Below are 26,233 nucleotides of genomic sequence, written 5' to 3'. Positions count from 1 at the left end.
ATTTCTGTATGAATTTTTGCAGATGTATTTGATAAAGAATACAAGATGGCATATGATCGTCTCACACCTAGTCAAGTCAAGAGCACACACAACTGTGACAGACCACCAAGTACGGGGGTGATAGAATGTCGCAAAACCTTTGGAGAACCTTATCTTTAAGATGTGTGTGTGTGTGTGTGTGTATAATTGCAATATGTATTGTATAGTCAATGTATAAAAAGAACACTTTTAGACTCTCAACATTTTTCTTCAATTTTTGAGAATGCATTTGTAAATGATTCAGGAAGTCCATATAGCTTATGTACAGAATGTATTAAGAATAGTGAAAAGTGGGGAGAGAGCCACTTTGTTTCCCATTTCCTTTTTTTTTTTTCTTTACTTCCCCTGTAACAAGTAATTATTTTTGTGATGAGGAAATCCCTAAACAAAATTAGTTCCCAGAAAAGAAGACAACTGTTTTATGGTTTCTCTTGGAAAAGAGACGGATTGAAATTTCACGTATGGAACTTAAACAAATGTAAGAAAAGAGTATCTCCTGTTTTCATAGACTATTCAAATGTTTTGACCATGAAGTTGTATTATACATATTTTAAATTGTTTATAGTAAGTTGATATTTTTTTATTTTTTAAACTTAATATAGCAACTTAAAATGAACTTAAACTTATGAAGCAAGCAATTAAGTGTTTATTTTCCTTGTCTGCTCTTTGAAGTAATTAGTAAAGCTGCAGATCTCTATATGTATAGCTACCGACATATATATATATATATATTTTATTACTTGGGAGAAGGATTCAGAAACATCAGTGCTAATGTTAGTGTGTCCTCGGATCGCATGTGAGTACTCCTGAGCCTGACTGCAATAGTGAGTCACGGCAAGCGTGTGCCCTGCCCGGACCAACTCATTGAGCCTTGTGGAAGGAGAGCCAGACAGGTTCCAGGTCTGCTTCTGCAAAATCAGGTTCAATATACCATGATTCCAAAATTTCTCTATTGCTAATACATACATACAGTACACAGGGAAAGTAGTTGACAAAGCCAAATATCAATTTAAATTTTAGTATTATACATAAACACTTATGTTGAGAAATATGTCAGACAATGTATTCCAAATTTTACCCTTAATATCTGAAATATTGGGTATGATGCAAATTGTACTATATCTGGAATATGACATACTGGAGTATTCTGTTAATATTGTATTTATATATATAAATATTCAAATTTTTTCTTCAAAAGTAGAAAAGGGATAACTCTCTAATAAAAGTACAGCCAGATAGAATTTCCCATATTGAGGAATTTGGCTTTTTCAGTAAGCCTTCAGAATCTGAAGTTTATGGAATCTAAAATCCAGAAATATCCAGAAATCAGGTAATAAACTGAATGTTTAAACACCATGGGTAGATAGACTGTAAAACATATTTTTAGTCCCATTATTTCTAATATCACTTTCTTTGGGTAATTTCTGATCAGAACTATCGTTTGGCTGTTAGAATTATTTAAAGATTTTCAGTGTGTGTATGTGTGTATGTTTGCACACATTGTCATTAAGAAAGGACTTCTCTAGCCAATTTGAAAGAACGAAAAAAAATGGATGGTCCCAAATTAGGTGTGTAAAGCCGGTAGAGTCCAGGACACTTGAACTGGAGATGTGATGAAGTCCTGAGACGCAGAATCAGTTCAGCTACAGAAAAACCACCTTTTGAGTTCACACCATTAGTGAATAGCACCACGCTGAAACATTGCACAGCTTTCTACTCTGGGAAATAATGAGGAGAGTTTAAAAATGTACAATTTTAGTTCAGTTAGTTTGGAGCTGAACTTACTTACTTGAAAAATCCGGTGCTATGCACATATATCTGCCTCTCCTTTGTAAATGCCACTCCAATTTTGTCTTTCTTTACTATTCAAATCCAAGCTTCATATTCTAAATGAGTGTTACGTTTTCTAAATCACTTGAAAGTTGTAAAGTGAGAAACATTTGATAAGTGAGGCTTTAGACGTTGGCTACAAACATCCCTCCAGACAGGATTTTGGGTTTCTATTCTATTTGGTTTGTTTGTTTGTTTTTTTTGTAGTTATTCCCTTATAAGAACAGCTTTCACTAATGTTTACCTTTTCTTTAACATAATATGTAAGAATCAGAATCATAGTTTATTGATTTCAAATATCTGACAAAAAAACAAGTGAGGTAAAGGCCAATCTTTATCGTTCAAATTCATTTGGAAAAGTGAATGTAATTTGTATCTCCTCTCCCCACTTCACCCCCACCCTCCCAGTTTTGTTTCCACTTTTGGTTGGGTTTTGTTTCCCTTTCTTTTAATCCCCAGGGAATATTATTTGCACAAATATAGTCTTAAAAACAGAAAAACCTAAATTATGAATGGAAAGTAGTAAGCCCTGCTCAGGAGAAAATTACAATATAGATCATCTTCTAGAATAACTCTGTACAAACTTTTCTTCAATTTTCTCTCTGTTGACCATATATTTTGGAGAATTATGGCCAGTCCTGTTGGAGAGAAATACCCTTTGTTACATTATCTGTCTCTTATTTTCTTACTCTTAGTTTTCTGTGTTTAATAGTTGAAAATAAATTATGCTGTGTCCTGGTATAACTTGTTTACTACTTCCTTCCATTGTGTTTTGAATGGCACACATTTGTATTTTATATCATGTTTTGATATTCAACTTTTTCATCCTATGAGCAGATAGGGAATTATGCAGTCAATTCATATTCTGATTTTTGTCTTTTTTTTTCATGACATTTTGTTTTTGGGTTTTGTTTTTCTTTACATCCTTTAAAACCAGCAACTTATTACCAGATTTTCTAATATGTCTTTCCATTTTTGTCTCTAGAGAAATGGCCCCTGAAAATGTTGGTTCAGCATTTTAAATTTTAAATACTTATTTTACCTTAATGCTGGTAATTACTATGGTACATTAGTGCCACTAGCAACTATTAGCCTGCTGTATATAAAAGGCTGCTATATTGTATCTCTAAATACGTTGTAGGTAGATGGTTAAGAAAATAACCATTTATATGATAACATGTGATAGCCCAGCTTTATTTTTATTTCTCCGACTTGAAAGCTGCTGTTTATTAGGCACATTCTCTCAGAGCAGGAAGGGAAAGAGCAGACTGCCCTTGGCCCGCCTTTGTGCTGGAGTGCTCATGCTCTGCTCTTCCTCCTTACACGCAAGACTGAGTTTTATTTCAGAATTGAATTCTCGAGCAGCAGCAGACCAGTTTACCTTCAGATCCTCAGTATTTGGTCTCTTTATTATCCCTTCATACTATCCTCTTTCTCTTGCCTCAAAGTAGGTACATTTGCTGACTTAATTATTTTTGTTTACAAAATTAATATAGGAATTTCTGTCTCTGATTCAAAAAGTCTGTGTGCATGTGCTTATTCTCTGAGATAGTAACAGACTCTTCTGATAAAGTTACTGTATCTTTCCACAGTTGCCATTCATTTGGATGGCTTCCTCCTTTCGTCTTGAAAGATTTTCTTTTCAAACATAGTACTTGTGATAAAACCACTGGAGCTACTGATGGAATTTTCTGTAGATGAAATTTTCCAGGTTTTACCTGTTCATCACAGTGAAGGGCCCGAAAAGCAGAAGCAGTGCCTTTGGTTGTGTGGGTAGTCATAGGCCAGGGTGTCCTGTTGGTGCTAGTGCGCCCCCAGGGATAGACAACTTGATCATGAGCCCTCTCTTTGTACCTTTCAGAGACCAGGCCCGCCTGCAGCAGGGCCCACCCACAGAAAAGGGGTCAGAACCAAGGGTGTTCTTTGGCATATAAGGCCAACCAGCTCTTCACATGTATCTACCAGGCTGTGCCCTGAATATTCCAATTCTGGCCACCTTTGATACTCAATCTTTTCATAAATGATAATTATTATGATAATAGACAGTGTTATAAAAGGCCAAACCAATAATTTGCTAAAAACATTTTCAGAACTATTGAAAGAGGGCAATTCAATGTTCACAATATATACTTAACCATTTAAACATATACCAATTTTCCTAAGTTTGGAATGCAGCCTTTTTTTCTGGTATTATACAGAATCTGAACTATTTAAATTAGGAAAAGTTTGATATTTTTAGAAATTTGGCCCAAAGTTACTACCAGGGCCATCAAGAAATTGCAAACTCACGGGGGATGAAGGAGAAGTCATGTATGCAGCCATTGTCTTCCAATTCAGACACCCACGTGGAACAGTGCAGACTTTCTAGGCTGAAGGATGACCTAGAATTTGTCCAATGTAACTATATAGATGACTTTGCCTATCAAATGAGTACCATCTCACCATTATCTTGACATTTTAAGGTGGTACTTTATCTCTAAAACATCACAGTTTTAATAAATTATAGATTTGTAAATGACAAAAATTTTAATTTCCAAGCATAACAAATTGATCTTTTAGAAGTTACCTAAGTTTTCCATCTCCCTGAAATCTCTTTCTCCCCCTACTCATCCGTCAAGACTCAGCTTTCATTTTGCGTACTTGACTCTTTCTGTCATAGTGTAAAGTGATCAGACTTCCTTTCTAGGCAGAGAGAAATGCCAGAAACTCAGCAAACTAATTAGGAAAAGGTTAGATCATTAGAGTTGATTTTAATCATGAAATGTCTCTCCAGTGCTTTATCATCACAGCACTTTTCACTGTCCATCACTCCCCACTCAGTAATTCTGGGCAAGAGCGTCAGATCCTGGGCTGTCAGTGAGGAGGTGGCTTCCCCAAGGCTGGTTGGAATTGGCTGCACATACCAGGCTGACGCCCCATTTTAGCACTAGGCTCTCCCTCCCATAGGCATTCTCTCCTCCTGTTCTTAAGCCATGGCATATGGAAACCGGGCAGTGCCGCAGCAGCAGGAATGAGGATAACTAATTGAAGTATATGGAATTTGAACATGATTCCATATTCTTTAGCATTTTTCTCTTGCGCATTCTGATCAAGTGACCTAAGATAGCGATGAACCCATCCCTGTTTGTAAAATAAAATACCGTTGTGACTCACAATTTAGTGAAATTTAATGAAAGGCATTTCCAAAGAATGTGAATCTTGGCATAGTGAGGCCATTAATTAAATTAACCCATCTTAAGAGATGGATAATGGATTGAAGTACTTTGAACACAGGCCTTCAACACCAAAATGTTTGATTTTCTTTTCTTTCACATCACATCTGTCCTGTGATCTTCTAGTCTTTGGTGAAGCCTCCCATGTTTGTAAATAAAAACATGTTTACTATCATAACCTATAGTTACCTGAGCTCCCTTTGCTCTGAAACCAGGGACATAGAACGCTTTCATTTCTAATGTGTCCCTTAATTTGATGCTACTGTGTTTCCCCGAAAATAAGACCTACCCTGAAAATAAGCCCCAGTTAAGATCGTTAGCCAGACGGACGCATTTAGTACATTATGATGATGTTCCAGAAGAAGATGACATGACTGTATTTGAATAAGTGTAGATTGTTGTACATGAAAAAAATTAAAAATCCCCTGAAAATACGCCCTAATGCGTCTTTTGGAGCAAAAATTAATATAAGACCCAGTCTTATTTTCAGGGAAACACGGTAGTAAAAACAGCCAGCAGTGGTATTTAATATACAAGCACTTCAAATTCCACATGAAATGTTTAAATGACCACATAATTTTTAAAAATGCAAGAGTCCTTTACATCGGCTACCTTGGAAATACTAATCCTTTTTTTCTCACCATGTTTCCATCGTGCTAATCATTTTTCGAATTTCTCCTTCGTAATTGCCTTAATATCCACTTGTAAGCCACGCAAGAAATCAATCTTCTTGTTTTATAATCCTATCTAGTTTAACATACAAAAATGTAGCATTGCCCCACTGGATCTCTTACTTCATGAACCAGACTTGGCTCTACTGACTTTGGACTTGAAAATGACTTCTCTCCTCACTCATTAGGTGCAGCTGTCACTGCTGAGTGAGCATCTGCTGAAGGGGCAGAGCCAGCACAGCTCTGTTTAAAGGTCTGATCCCTCAGGCTGACCACGAGATGGAGGCAGCACTGACTTGGATTTTCTAATAAGTCCATATTTGTAAATAGCCCCTAATATCCATGCCTTCCAATTCAAGGGCAATTTATCATTTTAATTTCTTGGGCTACTTATTTTAATTTCAATTTTCAGAAACGCAACAAGAACTAATGTCCTCCTTTTAAGCTATAAAATATTGATATACATTTCACTAATGATAATTGATTCCTGTTATACTTTGTTTTTTTCCCGTAGCCTTAGCTCCTTAAACGCACCAGTAGCTGAATTGGTAATGATTACAAACCTGCTAGAACCTCATATTTTGAGCAGAAAAAGAGGACACAGCAAATTGCAGGCTGTGTTTGGGGCAGGGGCCACAAGGGTCAGATACAGACCACGTGTCCTTCCTGGGCTCAGGGAACTGTGAGCAGGGGAGCTTATGGCTACTGTGCGTGTCCCAACCCTCACCCCCAGTTCTCTCATGTGGAAAACCCTCGGACTCAGGGGTCCTTGTGCTGCTCTCCATGTGATCGCTGCCTGCATCAGTAAGGCGAGGAAGTCCACGCCTCAGAGGTGAGAGGCTAATCCACAATGCGCTGCAGGTGTCCTGAGGATCAACTTCACCCTCATGTCACACTCACATCAGCGCATCTCCGCCTCTCAGGTCACTCTCCTGGATCATGCTCATTCTTTCATGAATGTGACAAGACGTACAAGAACTTCTGGCGTGGTTTTCTGATCTGTGTCCATTTTGAGCAAGAGTGAATGACTCAGACAGATACAGGACAGGATATAATTCGATCTTCTAACATCACACTGATAATCAGGAATACAAAGTAAAGGAGGAACATTGTGAAGCCCAGGATCTTGTTCATTCTCCATTTGCATGATGCAATTGAAGAGATCACAAACAGGAGCATGAGAAAAAGCAAGACGATTGCACAAAACAAGCCATTGCTGCTGACGGGAACAGGCTGTAGTCCGTTGATGAGAGAGAAAAGCAGCCAAGGAACAGGTAGGCTGCAAGATTGAAGAAACAATGTGAATATTTTTCATGTTTATAATCATCCAATGTACTTAAACGGTATTTTACAATGTACAAAGCACTTATTTTTACACACACACACACACACACACACACACACACACAATCTAGGAAACAGAGCAGAAAATATTAGCCCCATTTCACAGATGAGGATACTAAGGTTCAGGGAAATTAAATTACTTCCTTGGACTCACAACTAAGAACTGGGAGAGCCTAGATTAAAACTGAATGTTCTGCGTCTGAGTGTTTTTCCTTCGTGCTTCATGACTTCTGTAGGACTAACCCAGATCGGTTGATATGTGACTCATCTGAATTTTTATGATAAGGCCCAGCTCTGGATAACATTTCTTTAAATTCTTTCGTGATAGGACTCTCCTATGCCCATTTACCTGCCCCACCCAGACATACACATAAATTCAAATTAACGAAACCCAAGTCACCATCCTTGTTCCGACATGACTGGGAAATGCAAACAGCTCAGGTGCTCTGCTCTGACCAGGCTGAGAGGAGAGGGAAGGGAACAGGTACAGGAGGATGTGGCATTTGCCTGTTTAGACGAAATGCTTGTAGAGCTAGCAGGAACCCCAATGCAAAGGAGCAGGAACATCAGGAAGTGACACCGAGTCACTGTTCCTTCCAACCCCACCTCCACCACCTCGGCGGTCAACGAGCAGAGCATTTGACTGTATTTGGTAATGGAATTTAATGGACTTCATTTTTCAATTCATCTGTAAATTCCAGTCAGTTACATTTCAGGCAGCATTTTAGTTCTGTTATCCCATCTGGCTGTGATGAATCAAGGGAGGATACTTTGTTGCCTTGCAGAAAGTAATAACATAAATGTCCTTTTAGTCCATGTAAAATGAATGAAGCAGAAAACCAAGGAACAGCCAACACAATGTTTTCCAGTCTCACTTAATATGCCTTAGGAAGCAACTTGCCACTCACCCCACAGTGATGTCAAATATGTTGCTGCCCACAGAGCTCGACACGGCCATGTCCCCCAAGCCTTTCCGAGCGACAATCACACTGGTAATGAGGTCAGGAATTGATGTGCCTGCTGCTAGGATTGTCAAACCCATAATCTCTTCAGAAATCCCTATTGTTTCACCAACCTGGTAAACAGTAACAATAATAAGAAACCATGGCAACAGCAGGTGGAAAATCTGAGGCTCTTCAAATTACCAATCATAGTGCTTTGTGCAAACCCAACACCTCCCATGGAGCTCAGCACACTCCCTTGGCCTGCGCGAGGTAAGGTGATGGCGGAACCGACAGCTGGGGAGATGGGCCCTAGAGAGAACAGGGCCCCTGCTCAAGCTTCAGGGAAGGTGGACACCACTCTTGTCTAAGGTGGAATTAAAGCCCATGTACGACATCACCTCTCACTGTCATGCCAACTACAACACCTCTACTTGTGAAAGAACTGCCCCTCCAAAGATGTCCATGTAGCATTTCCAGAACCATGGACCCTGCTAAGTGCCAGGAACTAAGGCTGGAAATGAAAGTCTGAGCAGTACGACACTGACCGTACTCTCAGCCTAGTGACAGAGAAACGCTTGCAAACAACAATTACCGCTCTGTGCTAAGTGCAGTGTCCCAGGTAGAACAGAAAAGCCCTGGGCGCTCGGGAAAACTAATTAAATGCCAGAAAGGAGGTGCAAACTGAGCTTGCTCTCAGGAGTGTGCGCGATTCACCAGGTGGAGAGGAGCGGGAGATGCGTGACAGAGAAAGCAGGGAATAAGGCTGATAAGAAATGGTCGACGGGAAGCAGATGCTGAAGGGCCCTCTATGTCATGCTGCAATGGAAGACAGAAAAGCTACACGTGAAAAGCGTTACATGCACTGGAATAAAAAGGCTGCCTTTACAACCCATGTAGAAACTATAAATTCACCGGATCCTCCCCATTCCCCAGGTACTAGAAATGTACCCGGAAGGAAAACAGTGTACTCGGGACTTGCTGACACAGGATTTTTGCTCCTGCTGTTCACTCACCTGGTGAGCCCACCACACCATGAGGTATGAGAACACGGCTATCCACGTGATGGATCCCAGGAAAGTGACCACGAAAAACTTCCTAGACTCCTGTTGGCAAGTTTGAAAGGAAAGGAAGAAGCTGAAGGGGCTAAAGGGCTTTGGCCCTTCTGAGGGGCCCCGGAATCAGGGATGAAATCTGCTGGAGGAGACCTGGACGTTTGAGCTGAAATCTGTTTCCACTGAGGACTCGGGGATGCTGGGAAAGGATGGGCTGGTGGCCCACAGGGGAGTCCAGCCGGTGGGTGTTCAGCAGTCGCCAAACTGAAGAGAGCTGTGTGCCTGCCCTAGAACCCGCCAATCTAGGAGTTTGGTTTGGCCTCGGCCACCTCTCCCTGCCCTCCCCCTCTCCAGCCTTTGGGTGGAGTATGCTAGTCCAGTCTTTCCCTATAAATTCTGGGTAGAAATAGCACTTATTACCCTCGGTTTCCACAATATCCCTGTGAAATATGGGCGGGGTGGTGTAGTGGCTTCATTCCCATGTTAAAATCAAGATACTGAGAGAGGAGTCGAGAGGGACTGGTTCACACTGCTTATAGTGGTGGAAATAAGCAGTCTAGGGCCTCCCAAGCCCATCGGTATGCCCCCTGGCTGCATGGGCCCCTCCGGAGCTGAAAATTCCACCCGAGACCCTCTCTGCGGTTGAGCCCTGCCAAGCTGGTTGGCCTGTCCTCTCCCTCCGCTTGTGTGGGATACGGCTGGACCAACTCACCAGCCTCCGGACATCGGGCACCGTCAGCCACAGCGGAAACGCAATGGGCAGGAGGAAGAGGTAAATGGCCTGCTTCTGCCTGGTCTCGGGCCACTCCAGGGACAAAGGCTGCTCGTTTTCTTCCTCCTCCTCCTCTTCCTCGTCCTCGTCGTCCTCCTCCTCCTCGTCTTCCTCATCTTCACCATCATCTCCATCACTTCCCTCTTCACCCCCTGTACCTTTCTCATCACTTTCGGCTTCACCTTGATTTTCAGCATTGAATTCCTGCTCTTCAGTTTCACCTTCATCACCTTTCATTTCACCATCTTCTGCTTGGAGTTCACCTTCACTGTCCTCACTTCCTTTTCTTTCTGCTTGGATTTCACTTTCCTTTTCATCTTCACCATCACCTCCCTCACCTCCCCCTTCACCGTCTGTACCTCTCTTACCACTTTTGGCTTCACCTTGATTTTCAGCACTGAAATCCTGCTGTTTAGTTTCACCTTTATCACCTTTCATTTCACCATTGTCTCCTTCTGTTTGGAGTTCACCTTCACCGTCATCATTTCCTTTTCTTTCTGCTTCAATTTCACCTTCACCTTCTAGTTGGGTTTCACCTCCCAGCTGCTGTCCATTTGCACCTTCACCAGGAGCTTCACGCTCTTCACCTGTCATTTCTCCTGTGCTCCCACCTCCAGCCACGTGTCCTTCCTGCAATTGAAAGCCAACATATTAATGTGTAATAACCGCTCTGCTTGGTTTCCTTCCCAGTTTCTCCCTTTTATTTTTTTGTTCTTCTTCTCAGAATGAATCTAAAAACTTGAGTATGAGGAGAAAACTAGTGAAATTCAGCGAAGTTCCCTTTACAACATTCCTACCCAATGGTTGTCCAGTCTTTATATGATTATTTCCAGGGATGGAAAACTCATCACCTAAAGCAGCTTCTGTCATCTTTGACAACTCTGATGAGTTAGAAGCCCACATTTATATCCGGAAGCTACCCACTGTGTACATGCTTACTCTGTGGAGACACACGGAGCAAAGCTAATCACTCTTCCACGAGACAGCGCTCTTCTCGGCATTACAGATCCCCAGGTCCTTCTGTCATCTCCCATGCTATGGCCTAGTGCCTCCTCCCTCTCTGGGTGAACTAATTCTAATTAACTTATCTCTTGAGGAGGCTTCAAAACCTGAACACAGAACACTGCACAGAGTCTAATAGGGTTATCACCTCAGTTGTCTTAGATATTACACTGCCATTAGGTTGCCTAATAGGGCATGATATCTTTTCATGGTTACATCACATTGCTGAGTCCCCTAAACGCCTGGACTATTATATTACCTTATATGTAAAATAATGATGATACCTATTTTTGAGGGTTTTATGTGCCAGGCACTATGTTAAGTGGAATAATAATAGCAAGCATCTACATTTCATGAATCAATTTATGATATAGATAGAATTAAAACCATCTGACAGATAGAGAAACTAGTGTACAGACTAGTTAAATAACTTGCCCATGGTCCACACCATTTGTATTTGAAGGTGAGATTTAAATACGGATAATCCAACTCTCGGCCTCTCAACCACCAAGCTACCCTGCTTTGTAGAGGCCAAGGCCAAATGAGATTTTTGGTTCCCAAACCTCATAGTCTGGAGAGTTTGTTAGAAATACAGGTTTCCTCACCCCACTTGGAACAACTGAATTAGAATCTCTGGGATTGAAGCCAGGAATCTATTCTAACATTCTCACGAGTACTCCCGGTAGCTGACATCTGCAGACCAGTGTTTGAGAACCATGGGTTGACCCCAGGTGCTCTAAAAGCCGTTGATTCTGAGGTTCCTCAGATCAGGCTCTCAGCTAATCTATAACGAGGCGCTGGTCGAATCCCTTGAACAAATGAGCTGTGTGCTCACGGAGTAGTCTTCTGTAACAAATTTCATGACTTTCATGAATGTGACAAGACGTACCCCCAAGGGATGCTCAGTGGTTCTCAACTCGTATGTGTATGAAAACCACCCGGAAGCTTTAAAACATCCATGCTCAAGGACCCGCCCCGGAGAGTTTGACTTAGTCAGTTGAGGGTGGTGCCTGGGCATTTTTCAAAGCTTTCCAAATTATTTTAATAGGCAACCAGGGTTAAGAACCTCTGATGAAGTCAAATATTAATATCTGTGAAGTTTTGCTTTGAATTGGGAACGAAGAGTGAGCTTTCAGTCTGACAGAATTCCTGCCCTCCCTCCCCAGCCCCATCAGGAGAGAAGGCTTTCTGGAGATGACAAGTCATTTCAATCAATAGGGGGTGTCTGCCCAGCCCACACCCTCTTCTCTGAAAACTGTCACCCAATAGTTCCTTCTTCCGTGTTGGAGTCAAAGTACCCCACCTTTCCCTGCCACAGCTGATTGGACACAGGCTGGATTCCTGCTCCATGCCCTGGTTTGAACGGATTCTCTTTTGTGACAGGGAGCCAGTCACTGTTACTCCCCCTTTGGCCTTGAGGGCTGGGTAGTGGTTTAGGGCTGTATGTGCTCAGAAGGAAGCAAATGGAGCCAGGCCAAGCGACAGACCTGCACACAGAGAAGGGGGTGTAAGGGAGAGCGGGACATGGCGTGAGACACCACTGGGGTCACAGATGCCGTCACGGGCCTAGGTCCAGCTCCACTTCCTGCCCTGGGATTCCAGGAGACACCTCCGCACCCTCAATCCCTTTCATTTGAGCTGCCTGCAATGGGCCAGTCAGGATACTCATGATACCACGAAGATGTCTTAGACACTGAACCCAAAATGGCTGGTTTAAGGATGAGATATAATTGAGTGCTTCTGGGTAAACAAGAAGAACAAACAAACAGGGCTGGAACTTGCTTGCCAACTGAATGCTTATTTACTGTCAGTCACTCAACTTACTGAGCCCAGCCATGTGCCAGGCCCTGCGTTTCTCTCTGGGGGGAAGACAGACGATTCAGACTTGGATCCTGCCTTCAGGAACCTAACCACCCAACAAAGGAACTAGGGAGACTCATAAACAGTGCAAGGAAGGCAGTGACAAGAGCCCTGAGAGAGGGACAATGTACAGGGCATTCAGATTGGGGGGGGGGGGCAGGGAAGCCTCAGGGCCCAGGAGGCACTGCACGAGCCTGGAGGGAGATTAGGATATATGGAGGGGAGAGGCATTCTCTGTGGAGGAAACCCTGTGGGCCTCAGCCTGGAGGTAGAAAAGCATGGAGGCGAGAAGTCCTGTTTGGCCGGGGCATGGTGGAAGAAGAGGCTGTGAGGCTGTGAAGACAGCGGCGTCATCGCGAAGCCCTACGGACAAGGCTGAGACTCCTCGGAAGCTTCCAAGGCCTTTACCCCGCCCCCCGCCCCCCTGCATGTCCAGCTGACTGGTCTCACTGTTGCTGACAGAGCCCCTAACAGTTATTCCTTAAGTCCCTACCACAGGTGCTAACTGGTAACACCTTCTCATGTATATTATCTCCCTCCTACTAAGGTGTCAGTGAATTAACTGGCCCATGATGTATGTGATCTTCAGAGACAGGGCAGTGCTTACCCCCGAGGAATGAACCTCAGGAAGGAAGGATTTTGGTCAGCATTTCTGGGCCTCAGTTTCCTCCATCGGGCAGAGGCTTGTGCCTACCTGACCGCCAGGGTCCTCCTCCTGATCCCCCAGGACGTCTGGAGCAGGGGCTGCTGTGACCGTGGCCGCAGGGAGTTTGGCTGGCTCTTCCTCTTTAAAGGATAAACATGGGAGAGGTCAGAAAAGTGCCAGGTTTGAGGGCAGCTGGCAGAGACTGGTGCGAGTGGCTGCAGGGCTACTGGACTTGTCCACTTGAGGGTCTCAGAAGATTTGTCTGGGGCATTGCTTGTTGATAGGAAAAGTAACATGACATGATGTGAACTGTTATTGCCCTGTCCACAGAGATACTGCAGATAAGAGGACAGCTGGGCAGTGGCCATCTTTGCTCCCCTGTATTCACAGACATTTCTGTCCGGGTCAGTGTGGCCAAGGAACAGCTTGGGCACCTGGAGCAGAGAGAGGCCAAAGCCCCAGGCCGTAGGGTCTGACCTCGCCCCTACCAACTGCATGGAGAAGATCCTGATGGTTTCAAAGGCAGCAGCGAGGAGGCCTTGGAAAGTCTGCAGAGCTGGGTTTAGCTACAGGCTCTCTCATTTCTTGGCGGTGTGGCTTTGGGCAAGTCACTGGACCTCTCTGAGCCTCCCTTGTCTACAGAAGGGGAACAATGACTGCTGCCCTACCTCCTTCCAAGGATTGCTGAGTACATCAGGCAGGCCTGGTGTGCTGTACGGAGCCCACAGGGCAGTAGCTGCCACACAGATACTGGACTTCTGTGTCACCAGACTCCTGGTAGCCTTCCTTCACTGGGGTTGCTGGTCTCAGAACAAACCCCAGCACAACTGCTCTTTTGTAGAAGTGGCGGGAAGAAGAAATAGAGTCTAATTTGGGCTGAGATTTAGCAGAAAAAAGTGGATGTTCAATGACCTCCAGCCTGACTGCCGACCCCATCTAAGGAAAGTGCAGAGGGAGCTGTCCAGGACTGGCCTCGGGAAGGGGGCGGCTGGAGTGCAGGCAGCACCACGCTGCCACTTTAGCCGACTGGCTAAGAGAGCCCAAGAGGCAGCCTCAGTCCCTGGCCAACAGGACGGTGGGAGGTGGCAGGAGAAAACCCACTGGTCTCGCCATCCTCTCACCTTCTGGTTTGCTCTCTGCTTTGGCCTGAGGTTTGGCTTTGCCCTCCTGATTCAAGCTTTCCTCCTCCTCGTTCTTGGAGGAGTGTGCTGCGAATGAGACAGGAAACACATGTGGGACCACATATGCTTGCCACGCCCTTCAGTTGGCTGGTTAGAGCAGCTGAAGCGGGTGGGGAGAGGCTGGCCTGGGAGTCGCGCTGTCTGGATTCCCGCCCAACTAGGCTTCTTCATGGTGCCCAGTTCCCAAACTTTTGTCCCCAACTCCCTGCACTGTCACTAACTGGCTGGGATCTTGGGCAAGTCACCTCCCCTCTCTAGGCCTATTTCAAATAACATGGGTACTTTTGGGGACAACAAATATTATTTATTTCCTTTGTGAGCTCACGTGATGACCGCTAGAGTGCTGAACTGAGCAGAATTCTCATCCAGGCTTGGTGGGAGACTGCCGGGATTGATCAGGAATGTCTGCAGTGGGCAGAGAATGGAGAAATAATGGCAGGGAGGTGTTTTTGACACCCGTGGGCTGAATTATCGGCAAGGTCCTTTGCAGCGTACTTTCTATGAATCTACTAGAAGCTTTGCTATAACTCTAGGCCATGTGCATGAGCCTTTCCTCTCCAGTGGGAACGGGGAAATAGCTGCCACCAAGCTCCCTGCCACACCCTTTCTGACCGTAGACACCAGGACCCACGCAGGACACGCAGGTTCCCTGCGCACACACTTGGCCGAAGCTCAGGGCACCGTGCCCACAATGGAGCTGCCTGACTTCTCGGCAAGAAAAACAGGAGGGCAACTCTCTTTCAACGTGACTATGTTCCAGACAAATGCAAAGTGCTTTATGTGTGCAATTTCAGGTGAGAGGCTCAGAAACTGAGGTGCAGGGGTTCACAGCCGTGTAGTCTGGGGGGGTGAGGACCATGGCACATGTGATACAACAAAGTGGTGCTGTGGAGTCTATTCTCGAGTCCAGGCTGGCTCTGCCCTGCGAGCACTGGGTGATCTTGAGAAGCCCATGCCCCTCTCTAAGCATCAGAGTCCCCTCTCTAAAAAGGCAACGCCATGGTATGCTCAGAGCAGTGATGTGGGGTCCAGGAGACAAACTAAATGAAAAGGCTTCCATTGCTGCAATATTACGTTAGTTCAGACCCTGGAACCACACAGCCTGCATTTGAATCCCAGTTCTGCCACTTGCTAGCCACGGACCTCGCTGGGTGATGCCTAGTCGGGTGATTCTTTAACCTCTCCGTACCTCAGGTTTTTCATCTGCAAAATCTTAGACTTGTTGAAGGAATAAATGAATCCATACGTGAATGTGCTTGAAACAGTGCCTGACACCTAGAAAGCACTATGTCCGTTTTTGCTATGACGACAATGATGCACTGACAACAGTAGTCCCACCCAGACTGCAGTGCTGAGGCCCCACATTCCAGGGGGTTTGGGTTACAAAGGGACCCTGGAGATCCTCTAGTCCATAATCCAGGTGCAATCAGGGAACCTGGGTGGATCCATCTCTGCCTGGGTTCAGGAAGGGCAGGAAACATAAACAGGTCTGGAATTTCCTCCTCTCCACCTGTCTCCTAAACTCTGAGCTAGTTCAGCCGCCTCTGGCAGCCGGCTCCATCCTGCAGAGCCACCAGTTTGCTTATGTGGTCCCTCAAAGTGTCCTGGTGGGCTGGCCCAGGGGGCCCTCATCAGAACTGAGATGGCAGGAGGCCGGCATCCTTCATCCAGACAAGTCCTGCGCCCTTGGCCTTGATCAAGCACTGCAGTTTTCTGTTGAGCAGCACGTAGCCGTTATCAAAGAAGGGCTGCCCTGCTTCCAGTCCTGGGGCTGACAGTATCTGCTGACTGTTGGCCAGAGGGGCTGAAAAGAAAACCAAGTTCCCCTCTTTCCTTTTCATCCCCTGTCACACACCCTAACCTCTCATTTCCCATGCTCCTGAGGAAAGCAGGTCAGGACCTCTCTCTCTTGTTTCTCTCTGTCTCTGTCTCTCCATCACACACACACACACACACACACACACACACACACACACACACGTGAAATCACCAGAAGAGGCAAGGGATCCTGGAAAGGTAAAGCCCCTTCACGGGGTGAGAGTTTACACCACAGGTTGGCTCTGTGGAAGAACTGGAACACGTGGAAAGAGTGGAAACATCTGGACAGCCGTTTGGAAACAGCATATGGAAATACAAACATGTATCTGGAAAGTCTTGGGGACAAAGGCCTTCATCACAGCCCCAGTCCCTCCTGGATGGAATCGGGGTGGAGTATCAGGGTCCGCTTCTCTGAGCAGGACCGCACCCCGAGATGTCAGCAGTCACTCCCAGTGAGGCCGTTCCATGCCCGCCACACGTGCACACGACGGACGTCTTCCTCGGGATGACGTCCCTGGCTCCACCACAGCTTGTTTCCTCACACGGCCCCTCAGCTCTCAGCGCAGTGGGTCATCTCCTTAGTATCAATCTCCTCTGACCTCAGCCTGGCCTGAACATCACATAATCCTGTTAGTACAAGGAGGCCAGCTGGCGGCTGTTGGTGGCACTGGCCCAGGCAGGGGGCCTGTGATCCCACTGAGGAGAAGTCTTTATCTAAAGGCCTTTGCCAGAGTCGGTGATTCCACAGGAGTGGCCAACCGTAACCCAGAGATACAGCTTCTTCATGACGCCCAGGCCCGGTCCGCTGCCAGCACTGACCATGCACAGGCTGCCAGGTGCTGTGTCCTCTGCTCTCAAAACCCCAGGCTACTGTTTCCCCGGAGCTGACACTTGGGAGTGGCCTCTCTCAGTGTCTGCCAAGGCTCACCTGGAGGGTTTTCCAAAGAAGGTTTGATCACCTTGTCATTGACCCTGCTCTTCACAGTACAATACACTTGTTTTAAACAGCCAACACCCAATATTGTGTCTGAAGAAGAAAGTTCAGGGCCTGAGGAAATTCTGAGCCCCCAAACTTTGTCCCTGAGCCAGAAAGGTCAGTCAGGATGTCCCTGGGGCCCAGGAGTCTGTCTCTGGTGTCATGTTCAGCTCAGTCCTCAGCCCTCCTGCCCAACTGCAACCCCGACCCCTTAGCTTCGGCCCAAAGGTCTACCTGCCCTTGAGGGGCCTTCCACCGGCTCTCAGTTCTGCAGCAGAGCCCCAGAGAAGGAGGCGCTCAAGGAGAGCAGGCGCACACCTGAGGGGGCCTTTTGAGGGCCTGAGAATCATGTTAGGGGCAGCTCTCTGGGGAAGGGGACCAGAGGGCAGGACTCGGTAAGATGGATGGTGAAAATATCAGTTGCCCCCATCATTTGTCAAGTCAGACATCAGCCCCCACTGTACTTTGGGTCCTCACCACCCCCAGAAGTGGTCCTGGCGGCTCCCAGGATGTCCTTTGGGATCCCCGGCTGGGGGGAGGGGTCAGCAGGCTTCCTAGGACAGATTAAATACAGAGCAAAGGGGGGTGCCATGAGCTTCTGGCTATGAGGCCCTACAGGAGGTGCCCCAGAAGTGGCCCTGGCCAGTCAGCCTGAGCCCAGCTGCCTGACTGGAGACAGTGGGACATGGGGCTCAAACTGGGGTGGTGAGCTCTGCAGGGACGTCACAAAGGCAGCCCCAAAACAGCCCAGTGCAGGGCACATGGCACTCATGGCCACACCAACTGCAGGTGAACCCCTTCATGTGACAGGGAGGGCCCCGGAGGCAGGGGGTGGTGGGACGTGGATACCCAAGGATCTTAGCGCCCCGGGCGCCTCCTGGTCAGTTCCGTGCCTTGGTCTCTATCCCGTCTGTCTCCCAGACTGACTGCACCATCCACTCTCGCTGCTAACTCTCTCTTCCCGCTCCCCCTCACCCCAGCCCCTGCCTCCCAGTTGCCCTGCTGCAGGAGGGAAGGAGGGGACAGGGAGAGCAGCAGGTCTGGGGAGGCCTTGCTTACCTTCCCCCATGGGGTGCAGGCTGTGAAGCAGGAGCCGGTAAACGGTGCTGCGGCCGGTGCTGTTGTGCAGAGAGGCCGAGCTCCTCCCTCGGGTCAGCACGGCCGGGAGCTGAGCAGGAGAGAGCGGCACTGACCTCAGTGGGCCCCGGCCCGAGCCAGGGCAGGAGCCGCTGACAGCCTGGCTAACCCTGCCTCCCTCCCCTAGAGATCAGGGCCGAAGCACGGGAGACTTATCCTGGCTGCCTCACTCCTTTCACCTCAACCAAGAGAGTGACACTACTTTCTTTCTCAGCCTCCTCTCAACGACTCCAAGACTGGCTACGTCTACATACTGAATAACTCCCCAAGGTCTCAGCAAGACCTTGGAGCAGCAGACAATGTGTGCGAAGGATAACACAGGACCAAAGGTGTGTCCGTCCAGCCAGCACACCCGCACGGAAACCCACACTCACCCACACAACACACAGTCAGACCCACTGCGCGAGGTACAGCCTCTGCAGTCCACAACGGGCATCACGGTGCTCTGCCATTGCCGCTCCCAGAGAGCAGAGGCTGTGATCCTTCTACAGAAAAGGACACGAAAACTCAACGAGGCCAGGTGGCTCGTCCAAGGGTACCCAAGGTGTCAAAGGAAAGTCATGACTAGCGCCCAGCTCTTCTGATTCCCAGTCCAGATCTTTTATTTCTACCCACGTGCTCAAGAAACCTTCACAGGCACACACACAGATGTGACACACACTGATTCATAGTTACACAGATAGAAACATTACCGGATTTACAATGGAACTTCCAATGACAGACAAACCCTTCCTCATTCCCTCCATCCCCACCTTCCGCCTTCCCCATCCCTCTGGCTCTAAACTCTTCTGCCACCTAGTGGCTGTGGTAACACAGTACTTTACAACAGGCCTAGGGATTTTCTTTGGATGGGGGAGGTTTCATTCAGGCCCCGCCCCTCGTCTCTAAGGTCCCCATTCTTCTTCCCAAATACCCCATGGGCCAAAGGCAGCTAAGACACAGTTGTTCAGAAATCTCCGACTCCCCTGCCCCTAGGGCCCCTCCTGTGGTTCTCTTAGTTCTGCGCACTCCAAAGCGACAGGTAGTTAGGCTTTTAGATCAATCACGGCGTGCCGGGACTGGAAAGGTGGACTTGACTTCATCTAGTCCAGTCATTTCACAGATGCAGCACGTAAGGCCCAAGCCCACACAGCAAGCTAGTGGCAGAGCGAGCAGTGACATTCTAGGCTTATCTCCAAAACGACACCTCCTCCAAGGCCACCTGAAGGTGAGGGTCCCTCTGGCAAAGGAGCCCGCTCCCTCCCTGGCTCACCCCGGCAGCACTCCCAGCAGCTTCCAGCCCAAGATCCCCGGCCCAGGGCCCCAGTGCCCTGCGTCTGTGGATGTCATCTGAGACCCCGTGGTGTCCTCACTGGGCAGACTGCACATGGCACCCACCTTCAGCTTCTTGTCATCCTGTAGCTCATCCACCGCAACAGACCCATCACCTGGCTGCAAACAGGGACAGGAGTCACAAGATGTTTGGCGAGACCCTCATTCTTTGTCCCTGCTTCCCTTTCTTTCCAGGGAGCCCTCAGGTTGGCACACAGAAACACACCCAGAGAGAGCCGGCCTTCCACAGTCTGGCTTCAGCTGGCACATGTTATTCCCAGCCAATTGTGTCCACTCACTAAGGCCCAGGGACACCAGCTGGCTCTTGGCCCCTCAGATGTGCCATCCTCTTCCCCCACCTTGAAATGCTCATAATAGGGCGCCCATCTCATTCTCTTTTATAGACTTCTGTTCTTTTCCTTCATAGCACTTTCCCCAATTTATTTGTATGTTATTTGCATGTTAGCAAACATGCAAATAAACTGACTGCCCCACTAGCATCTTGAAGGCAAACTGCCTAGTTCATTCACTACGTGTGTCCAGCAGAAAAACACGGCCAGGCACTTAGCAAGGGTTTGATATATATTTGTTAAATGAACGGACTGCCTTCTAAATATACCGAATCTCTTCCAACTCCGATTCCCTTGGTCATGCCTTTTCCCTGTGCCTAAAATGTCTTCTCCATCCCTCGGTGGCTAGCAAATTTTCAGAAAATTCAGGGTGAAATTTTATATAAAGTTTTCCCAAATGGCTCCTTCCGCCCCACCGTCATTTCAACTCACGAAGATACATCTCTTTTTGAAAGTGGTCTAACAACAGTGAGCACATTTTGTGATACCAAAATCTGGCTCTGTCATCAAGTAAGTGCGTGCGGAAGCTATAGGGCAGCCAGCTGGGAACTGGGACAGCTGTAGAAAATCCAAGATGAGGACATGTTAAGCCCACGTACTTCCTGTCTGGACCACCAGCTTGCCGCTTTGTATTTACTGCCTTGTAATAAATACCATTCGAACTTGTAAAAAAAAGCCATTGCGTAACTTTTCACATACATGAGTTGTCTACCCAGCTAGACTCCATTTTTTGCCATGCGATGAACGTGTGATACAGTCATGTCTGTTCTCCTAACCTGTTGCATAGTGTCTTGTACACAGTAGGTGCTCAGTAAAGGTGAACTGAATGCGTAGATACTCCCAGCTGTCGTCCTCCAGTGCTGTCTTCAGACAAGGTCATTAATGGCTGCCCCCACCCCCCAGCCACTGTCTTCACCTTCCCATTGCCTTCTCCGCCACACCAACCTCCGTGGCCAGGATTAGAACTGGAATTGCTCTATTCCCTTCTCTGTTCAGCTCAGGAAATATAGAAAATACTGCCTGATCCAAGGCTACCCACCCTTCCATTCACCCACTTTGTTCATTCATTCAGTTCTTCCTGCCTGAGCACCTGTTTGTTTACATGGCTCTGTGCTAGTGCTATAGGGATACAAAGACGTTTAGGACATGGATTTTATGTCCGGAAAAGAATTGAGACCAATGATAACACAAACACATGACAAAGTAGAATGTGTTTTAAGAACGGAGGGGCATAGATTAAGGTGCTGTGCTAGGATGGACAAGGAAGGCTTCCAGAAGTACATAGAATTTGGGTAAGCTGTGAAGGATAGGGGAGGTTTGAATGCTTGGATACATGCCAAATGAATGAATAAATGAATGGACTGCTGAAGGAAGGAAGGAAGGAAGGAAGGAAGGAAGGAAGGAAGGAAGGAAGGGAGGGAGGGAGGAAGGAATATACAAATGAATGAAACAGAGCAGAAATAACCAATCTGCATATGAAGGGGGGCACTGTGGATTTTCTGAACAACTTCCCTAACTCTTTCATGACAAACCTGTAAACTTACTGGGATACTGGAGTCTACAACACTGAACCCCACTGGATCACCCATCTCCCTATTTATCATGGCAACCCTCCTCCAGTGAGGTATTTCTGGAGGCAAAGAACGATGAGGGGCCAGGCTGCCCTTTGGGATGGCTGGTTCTGTCTGCAGAGGGGCAGGAGAAACCCACTTTTATCCCATGACGCACACGTCTAATGACTTCTCTGCCATTCAGATTTATTCAAATCAAAACAACTTCTCTGTGGGATCACTGTTTATTGAACACATCTGTATCTTCTAACCTCAACTCCATGAAATAAACAAAACTAGTATTCTTATTGCTATTTTGATAGGTGAAAAAACAGAGATGTAGAAAGTCTATGACTTGCCCGCCTTTACAAAGATAATGACAACCCCGATCTCCTAATCTCCATTCAAGGTTTGTTTTTGTTTTTTTGTTTTGTTTTTTTTTACTAAATCACATTTCCCAAGCATAACAAGAAAATGAGGTCCAATCTATATTCTCTAGTGGCTCTTTTCAAATTATTGAGGTAAACGGACATGAATGTTTGTCTGCGTTAGAGTGTAGGTGATGGGTCTATTTCTGGGTAGCAGTACCAGAAAGTAGGTGCTCTCAGAACAGGCCCTTACGACAAACACATTCCCACATCCGCCCCTCACACCACACATTCTCCCTCCTCTCTCCTCCGCCTCATCACCCCACCTCGGCTTCCTGCCTGTGAAAACCAGCAAAGGGGCTGAAGAACCTGGAGAGGATGCCTTCATGCCAGTCAAGCCCCCGGCAGCTGTGATGTGAATGTGTTTTAAAAAATCACAGACTGAAATGTGTGGTTCTGGAACTATGTCATGGTTGGTCTAGAGGGGAGAGGCCGATGATTAACTGCTCCATGAGTGGGACACAGAAACTGGAACTCAAGAGGACAAGCCCGCTGGAGGGCTGCCATGTTGGCCTCCCCAGGTTTTTAAAAGTAAAAGAAACAGGTAAAATTAATTTCAATAACATACTTTATTTAACCTAACGTATAAAAACTATAATTCAACATAATTTTTAAAATATTAATGAGATATTTTACATTTTTTCACCCTAAGCCTTTGAAACCCAGTGTGTATTTTATACTTACAGCACATCTCAATTCAGAGCACTAGCTCATTTCATATATATGACACACATACACATACATATGTATATTATATATAGTTATATATAATATAAATGTATATATACTGGATGCCCACAACAGCCTCCTAACTGGACTCCTGCCTGCACCCTTTTACACCTACAATTTACTCTCGACACAGCAGTTAGGAAGCAGCCTTTTACATATGGCCCCTCACCACAACATTCCCTATCGAGCTTCAAATACAATTCCAACTCCGTGTCTGCTCACGGCGCCCTGCATGCAGCAGCTCCCACCCTCCTCCCAGCATGCCCTGTACCACTCTCCCCTTACTCACCAACCACACTGGCCCCCCATTCTCTCCGCCAATACACAGAGCTCTTTCCCCACTTTGAGACTTTGCAAATGCTGTTTCCTCTTCAGAATTCTTCCCCATGGAACATGGGGTGTTTCCCCTCTCATTCTGCAGATCTCGACTTGGACTTCTCCTCTTCCAAGAGGCCTCCCTTCCTCTCCCTCACAAAAGGGGGCCACTACCCACACTCACTCCCCATCACATGCACTGTTTATTTCCTGCACGGCACTTGTCACACTCTGAAATTATCTTCTTAATATATTTTACTTGTTTATCATCCGTATGTCCACTCACCCACATTAAAAAATTTTCTGTTGGATTTATGTTTCCAATTTATACAGGTGGCAGAGCATCTAGAAATCATGCTGTTCTTTGTAGAATACCATGAATATCTAATTTCATACTTAATCCTATCATATGCACTAGGAGAAAACACACTGTGTTGCATGGATGCATGTAAAATCTCAACTATAAGCATACACGCACCCATGAAAACAAGATATTGGACCAGGCATGATCAGATGTTTGAGTTTTTCTGTGACTATTTGTTTGTTTCCTATGCATTCACTTTGTCATCTACTAGCACCCACTAGCAGGGGAACTTTAACTAAAAGCTTAAGAAAATTATACAAGGAAAGAAAGCCTTTAAGTTGACAATTCTGTTCTTACCATCTTTTCCTGACAACTGGGGGGAAGCTGACTATTATTTAAAGAATTAAAGGAGGGAACCCCTCAGCCCAGGCTAGGATGGGCTGTTGGAGAGCACAGCCTAAATTGGGGGGGGGGGGGGGGGGCAGAGGCAGGAGGGGCCCTGGTGGCTGCTTCCTATCCACACCCTCCCTGTCCCCACAGCAGGCAGCTGGCAGTACAGTAAATGTCAACCCTGACGAGAAACCTAAGGGGACACCAGGTTTGTCTGCTTGCGGGTGCTGTTGGTTGGTTTAATAAATAATCCCACCAGGAAGCAAACCGCCCCAAAGGCATTTAGGAAAGAGTGGCAGTTTTCCTCCAGTTTCACATTCTGAAGTACTTTGGGGGTAGAATGTGGGTACAGGGTTTTCCAAGGGGCCCAGACCCGACTCATTCTCTGCCTTGCTTCCCTTCTCATCACTGGCACCCCAAAGGACTGTCTTGCCAATCAGTGTCTCATGCAAATGACTGGTCCTTCCTGGCTAAGCTCATAACTCTCTCTAAAGATGGAACATCGTCCTTCCAAAACAGGTAAGACCTTCCATTCAGCAAGGCTAACGCCTTAGTTTTGCTGTTTGTTGTTGGCTTTCTGTGAGTACACGTGGTCAAGGCGTGTCAGACATGTATCATTTCTGGCCAGAACAAATACAATGAGAGCTCCAAACTCAGAGCAAGTTTCAGAGCAAGCTACGTTAGACTGTGTTGGTAACTATACAAACACTTATCATTTCCTTATTGGGGTGGTTCCTTAAACCAATCAACACATGTCAGTTTGACAATGTTAGCTGAAATATGTTAGGATTTACTTTTTGTTCCGGCTGTGTCAAAAGTCTCTAAAATAGTTACTATCGTATTTCCCCGATAAAAAGACCTAGCTGGACAATCAGCTCTAATGCGTCTTTTGGAGCAAAAATTAATATAAGACCCAGTCTTATATACTATAAGACCGGGTAAGACCTGGTCTTATATAATATAAGACCGGGTATTATATTATATTATATTATATTATATTATATTATATTATATTATATTATACCTGGTATTATATTATATTATATTATATTATATTATATTATATTATATTATATTATATTATATTATATTATATTATATTATATATAAGATCCAGTCTTGTATTATAGTAAAATAAGACCGGGTCTTATATTAATTTTTGCTCCAAAAGACGCATTAGAGCTGCTGGTCTGGCTAGGTCATATTTTCGGGGAAACACGGTATGTGTCAATGTCTGCTGCTATGTCATTTACTTTTTTCTGAAAATACTCTGAGGTAAATTCTGATTAGAATCATTCCCCCCCCAAATTTTTATCCTGATTCTAGATTATCAGAGCAGAATAAAAAGTAAAGTGAAAGATCCTCCAGCTCAGAAACTCCACAGATACCAGTTGGGTGCATATTCAGTAAGAAAATGAATCACTCTTTGCTGATCTGACGTCTCCAAGTTGTTCGGGTAGGAAGACACTTGTGAGTATGTTGCTCTTAGTAAAAAACACCACGTGGCCATCCCATTCGTCTCCATACTGTCTGTGCTGCTTTCACACAACAGTGGAGTAGTTGTGACAGAGACGGTGTGGCCTGCAAAGGCTAAAATGTTTACTCTCTGTCCCTTTACAGTAAGTCTGCCAACCCCTGCATTAGTTCATCTCATTTACTTTACAGATGAGCAATCTAAGGTCTGGATGAAAAGCAAAGTGACTTTGTCGCACTTTGCATAGTGTTTCCTTTATTATAGTTACTCTTGTCTATGTCTGTCCTTTCTACTGGAAGGGACACAATCTTTTTATTTTCCACACTGCTTTTCATTTAAGTGCTTAATAATAAAGATTTGTTGAATTGCATTGACTTGCCCAGGATAATAGGATAGTTAGCAGTGGAGCCTGGGTTGAAACCCAGATATACAGATTCATGATCTGTGTGACTTTGGCTGAGTTAATTATCCTCTCTGAGCCTCAGTTTCCTCATCTGCAAGATGGGGGTAATAATCTATTCCTGTAGGGTTTTTACGAGAAGTTGTTGAGATAATGTCTGTATGGAATAGGCCCTCCATCAGGATGCATTCCCTCCCCCACTCCTTTCTCTCTCGAAACTGTTAGGGTTCCCTGAGGAAATGGAACCAAATAGTTAGAGAGCTTCTGCTAGAGATGAGACCCTGGGCTCGGCCCTTTGGGAGATAGGAAGATTGTTTCCCCATTTAGTGACAATGATGAGCCACCCCCCGTCCATCCGTCACCCCAGGCTGGCAACAGAGGAAGATGGTGTTTTTCTTGCTCCTATTTCTCTCCAAGAGGGAGTGAATCCCATTGCTCTCCACTTCTCTTCCCACTGCTTAGACTTCCTGAGCAGCTGTAGCTCTGACCTCACCTCCC

General features: G+C 45.9%; 2 protein-coding genes across 15 annotated transcripts in view; one reads left to right on the top strand and one right to left on the bottom strand.

The window, feature by feature from the left end:
* DENND4A (DENN domain containing 4A) overlaps positions 1-2,613 on the top strand; it is a 100,296-nt gene extending 97,683 nt beyond the window's left edge. For all 12 annotated transcript variants that reach the window (XM_019725584.3, XM_074327533.2, XM_074327531.2 and 9 more), the window contains one exon: positions 23-2,613. In XM_019725584.3, the coding sequence (XP_019581143.3) occupies positions 23-159 (137 nt within the window). In that variant the 3' untranslated portion in view covers positions 160-2,613. The remainder of the gene's footprint in view (positions 1-22) is intronic.
* Positions 2,614-5,939: 3,326 nt separating this feature from the next.
* Positions 5,940-26,233, bottom strand: part of SLC24A1 (solute carrier family 24 member 1) — a 30,507-nt gene continuing 10,213 nt past the window's right edge. The window contains exons 3-10 of one of the 3 annotated variants that reach the window (XM_074327547.2): positions 19,862-19,915; positions 18,407-18,515; positions 14,494-14,580; positions 13,421-13,512; positions 9,805-10,494; positions 9,054-9,143; positions 8,005-8,171; positions 5,940-7,031 (exon numbers count right to left, since the gene is read on the bottom strand). In XM_074327547.2, coding sequence (XP_074183648.2) covers positions 6,782-7,031; positions 8,005-8,171; positions 9,054-9,143; positions 9,805-10,494; positions 13,421-13,512; positions 14,494-14,580; positions 18,407-18,515; positions 19,862-19,915 — 1,539 coding nt within the window. In that variant the 3' untranslated portion in view covers positions 5,940-6,781. The remainder of the gene's footprint in view (positions 7,032-8,004; positions 8,172-9,053; positions 9,144-9,804; positions 10,495-13,420; positions 13,513-14,493; positions 14,581-18,406; positions 18,516-19,861; positions 19,916-26,233) is intronic. The other 2 variants (XM_088797315.1, XM_074327546.2) reach the window with 2 other exon arrangements.

The sequence above is a fragment of the Rhinolophus sinicus genome, chromosome 3 (assembly GCF_057876585.1).
Source record: "Rhinolophus sinicus isolate RSI-liver-muscle chromosome 3, RSI-T2T, whole genome shotgun sequence".
In the NCBI taxonomy this organism is placed as follows: Eukaryota; Metazoa; Chordata; class Mammalia; order Chiroptera; family Rhinolophidae; genus Rhinolophus; species Rhinolophus sinicus.
This window is presented reverse-complemented; position numbering and strand designations above follow the sequence as displayed.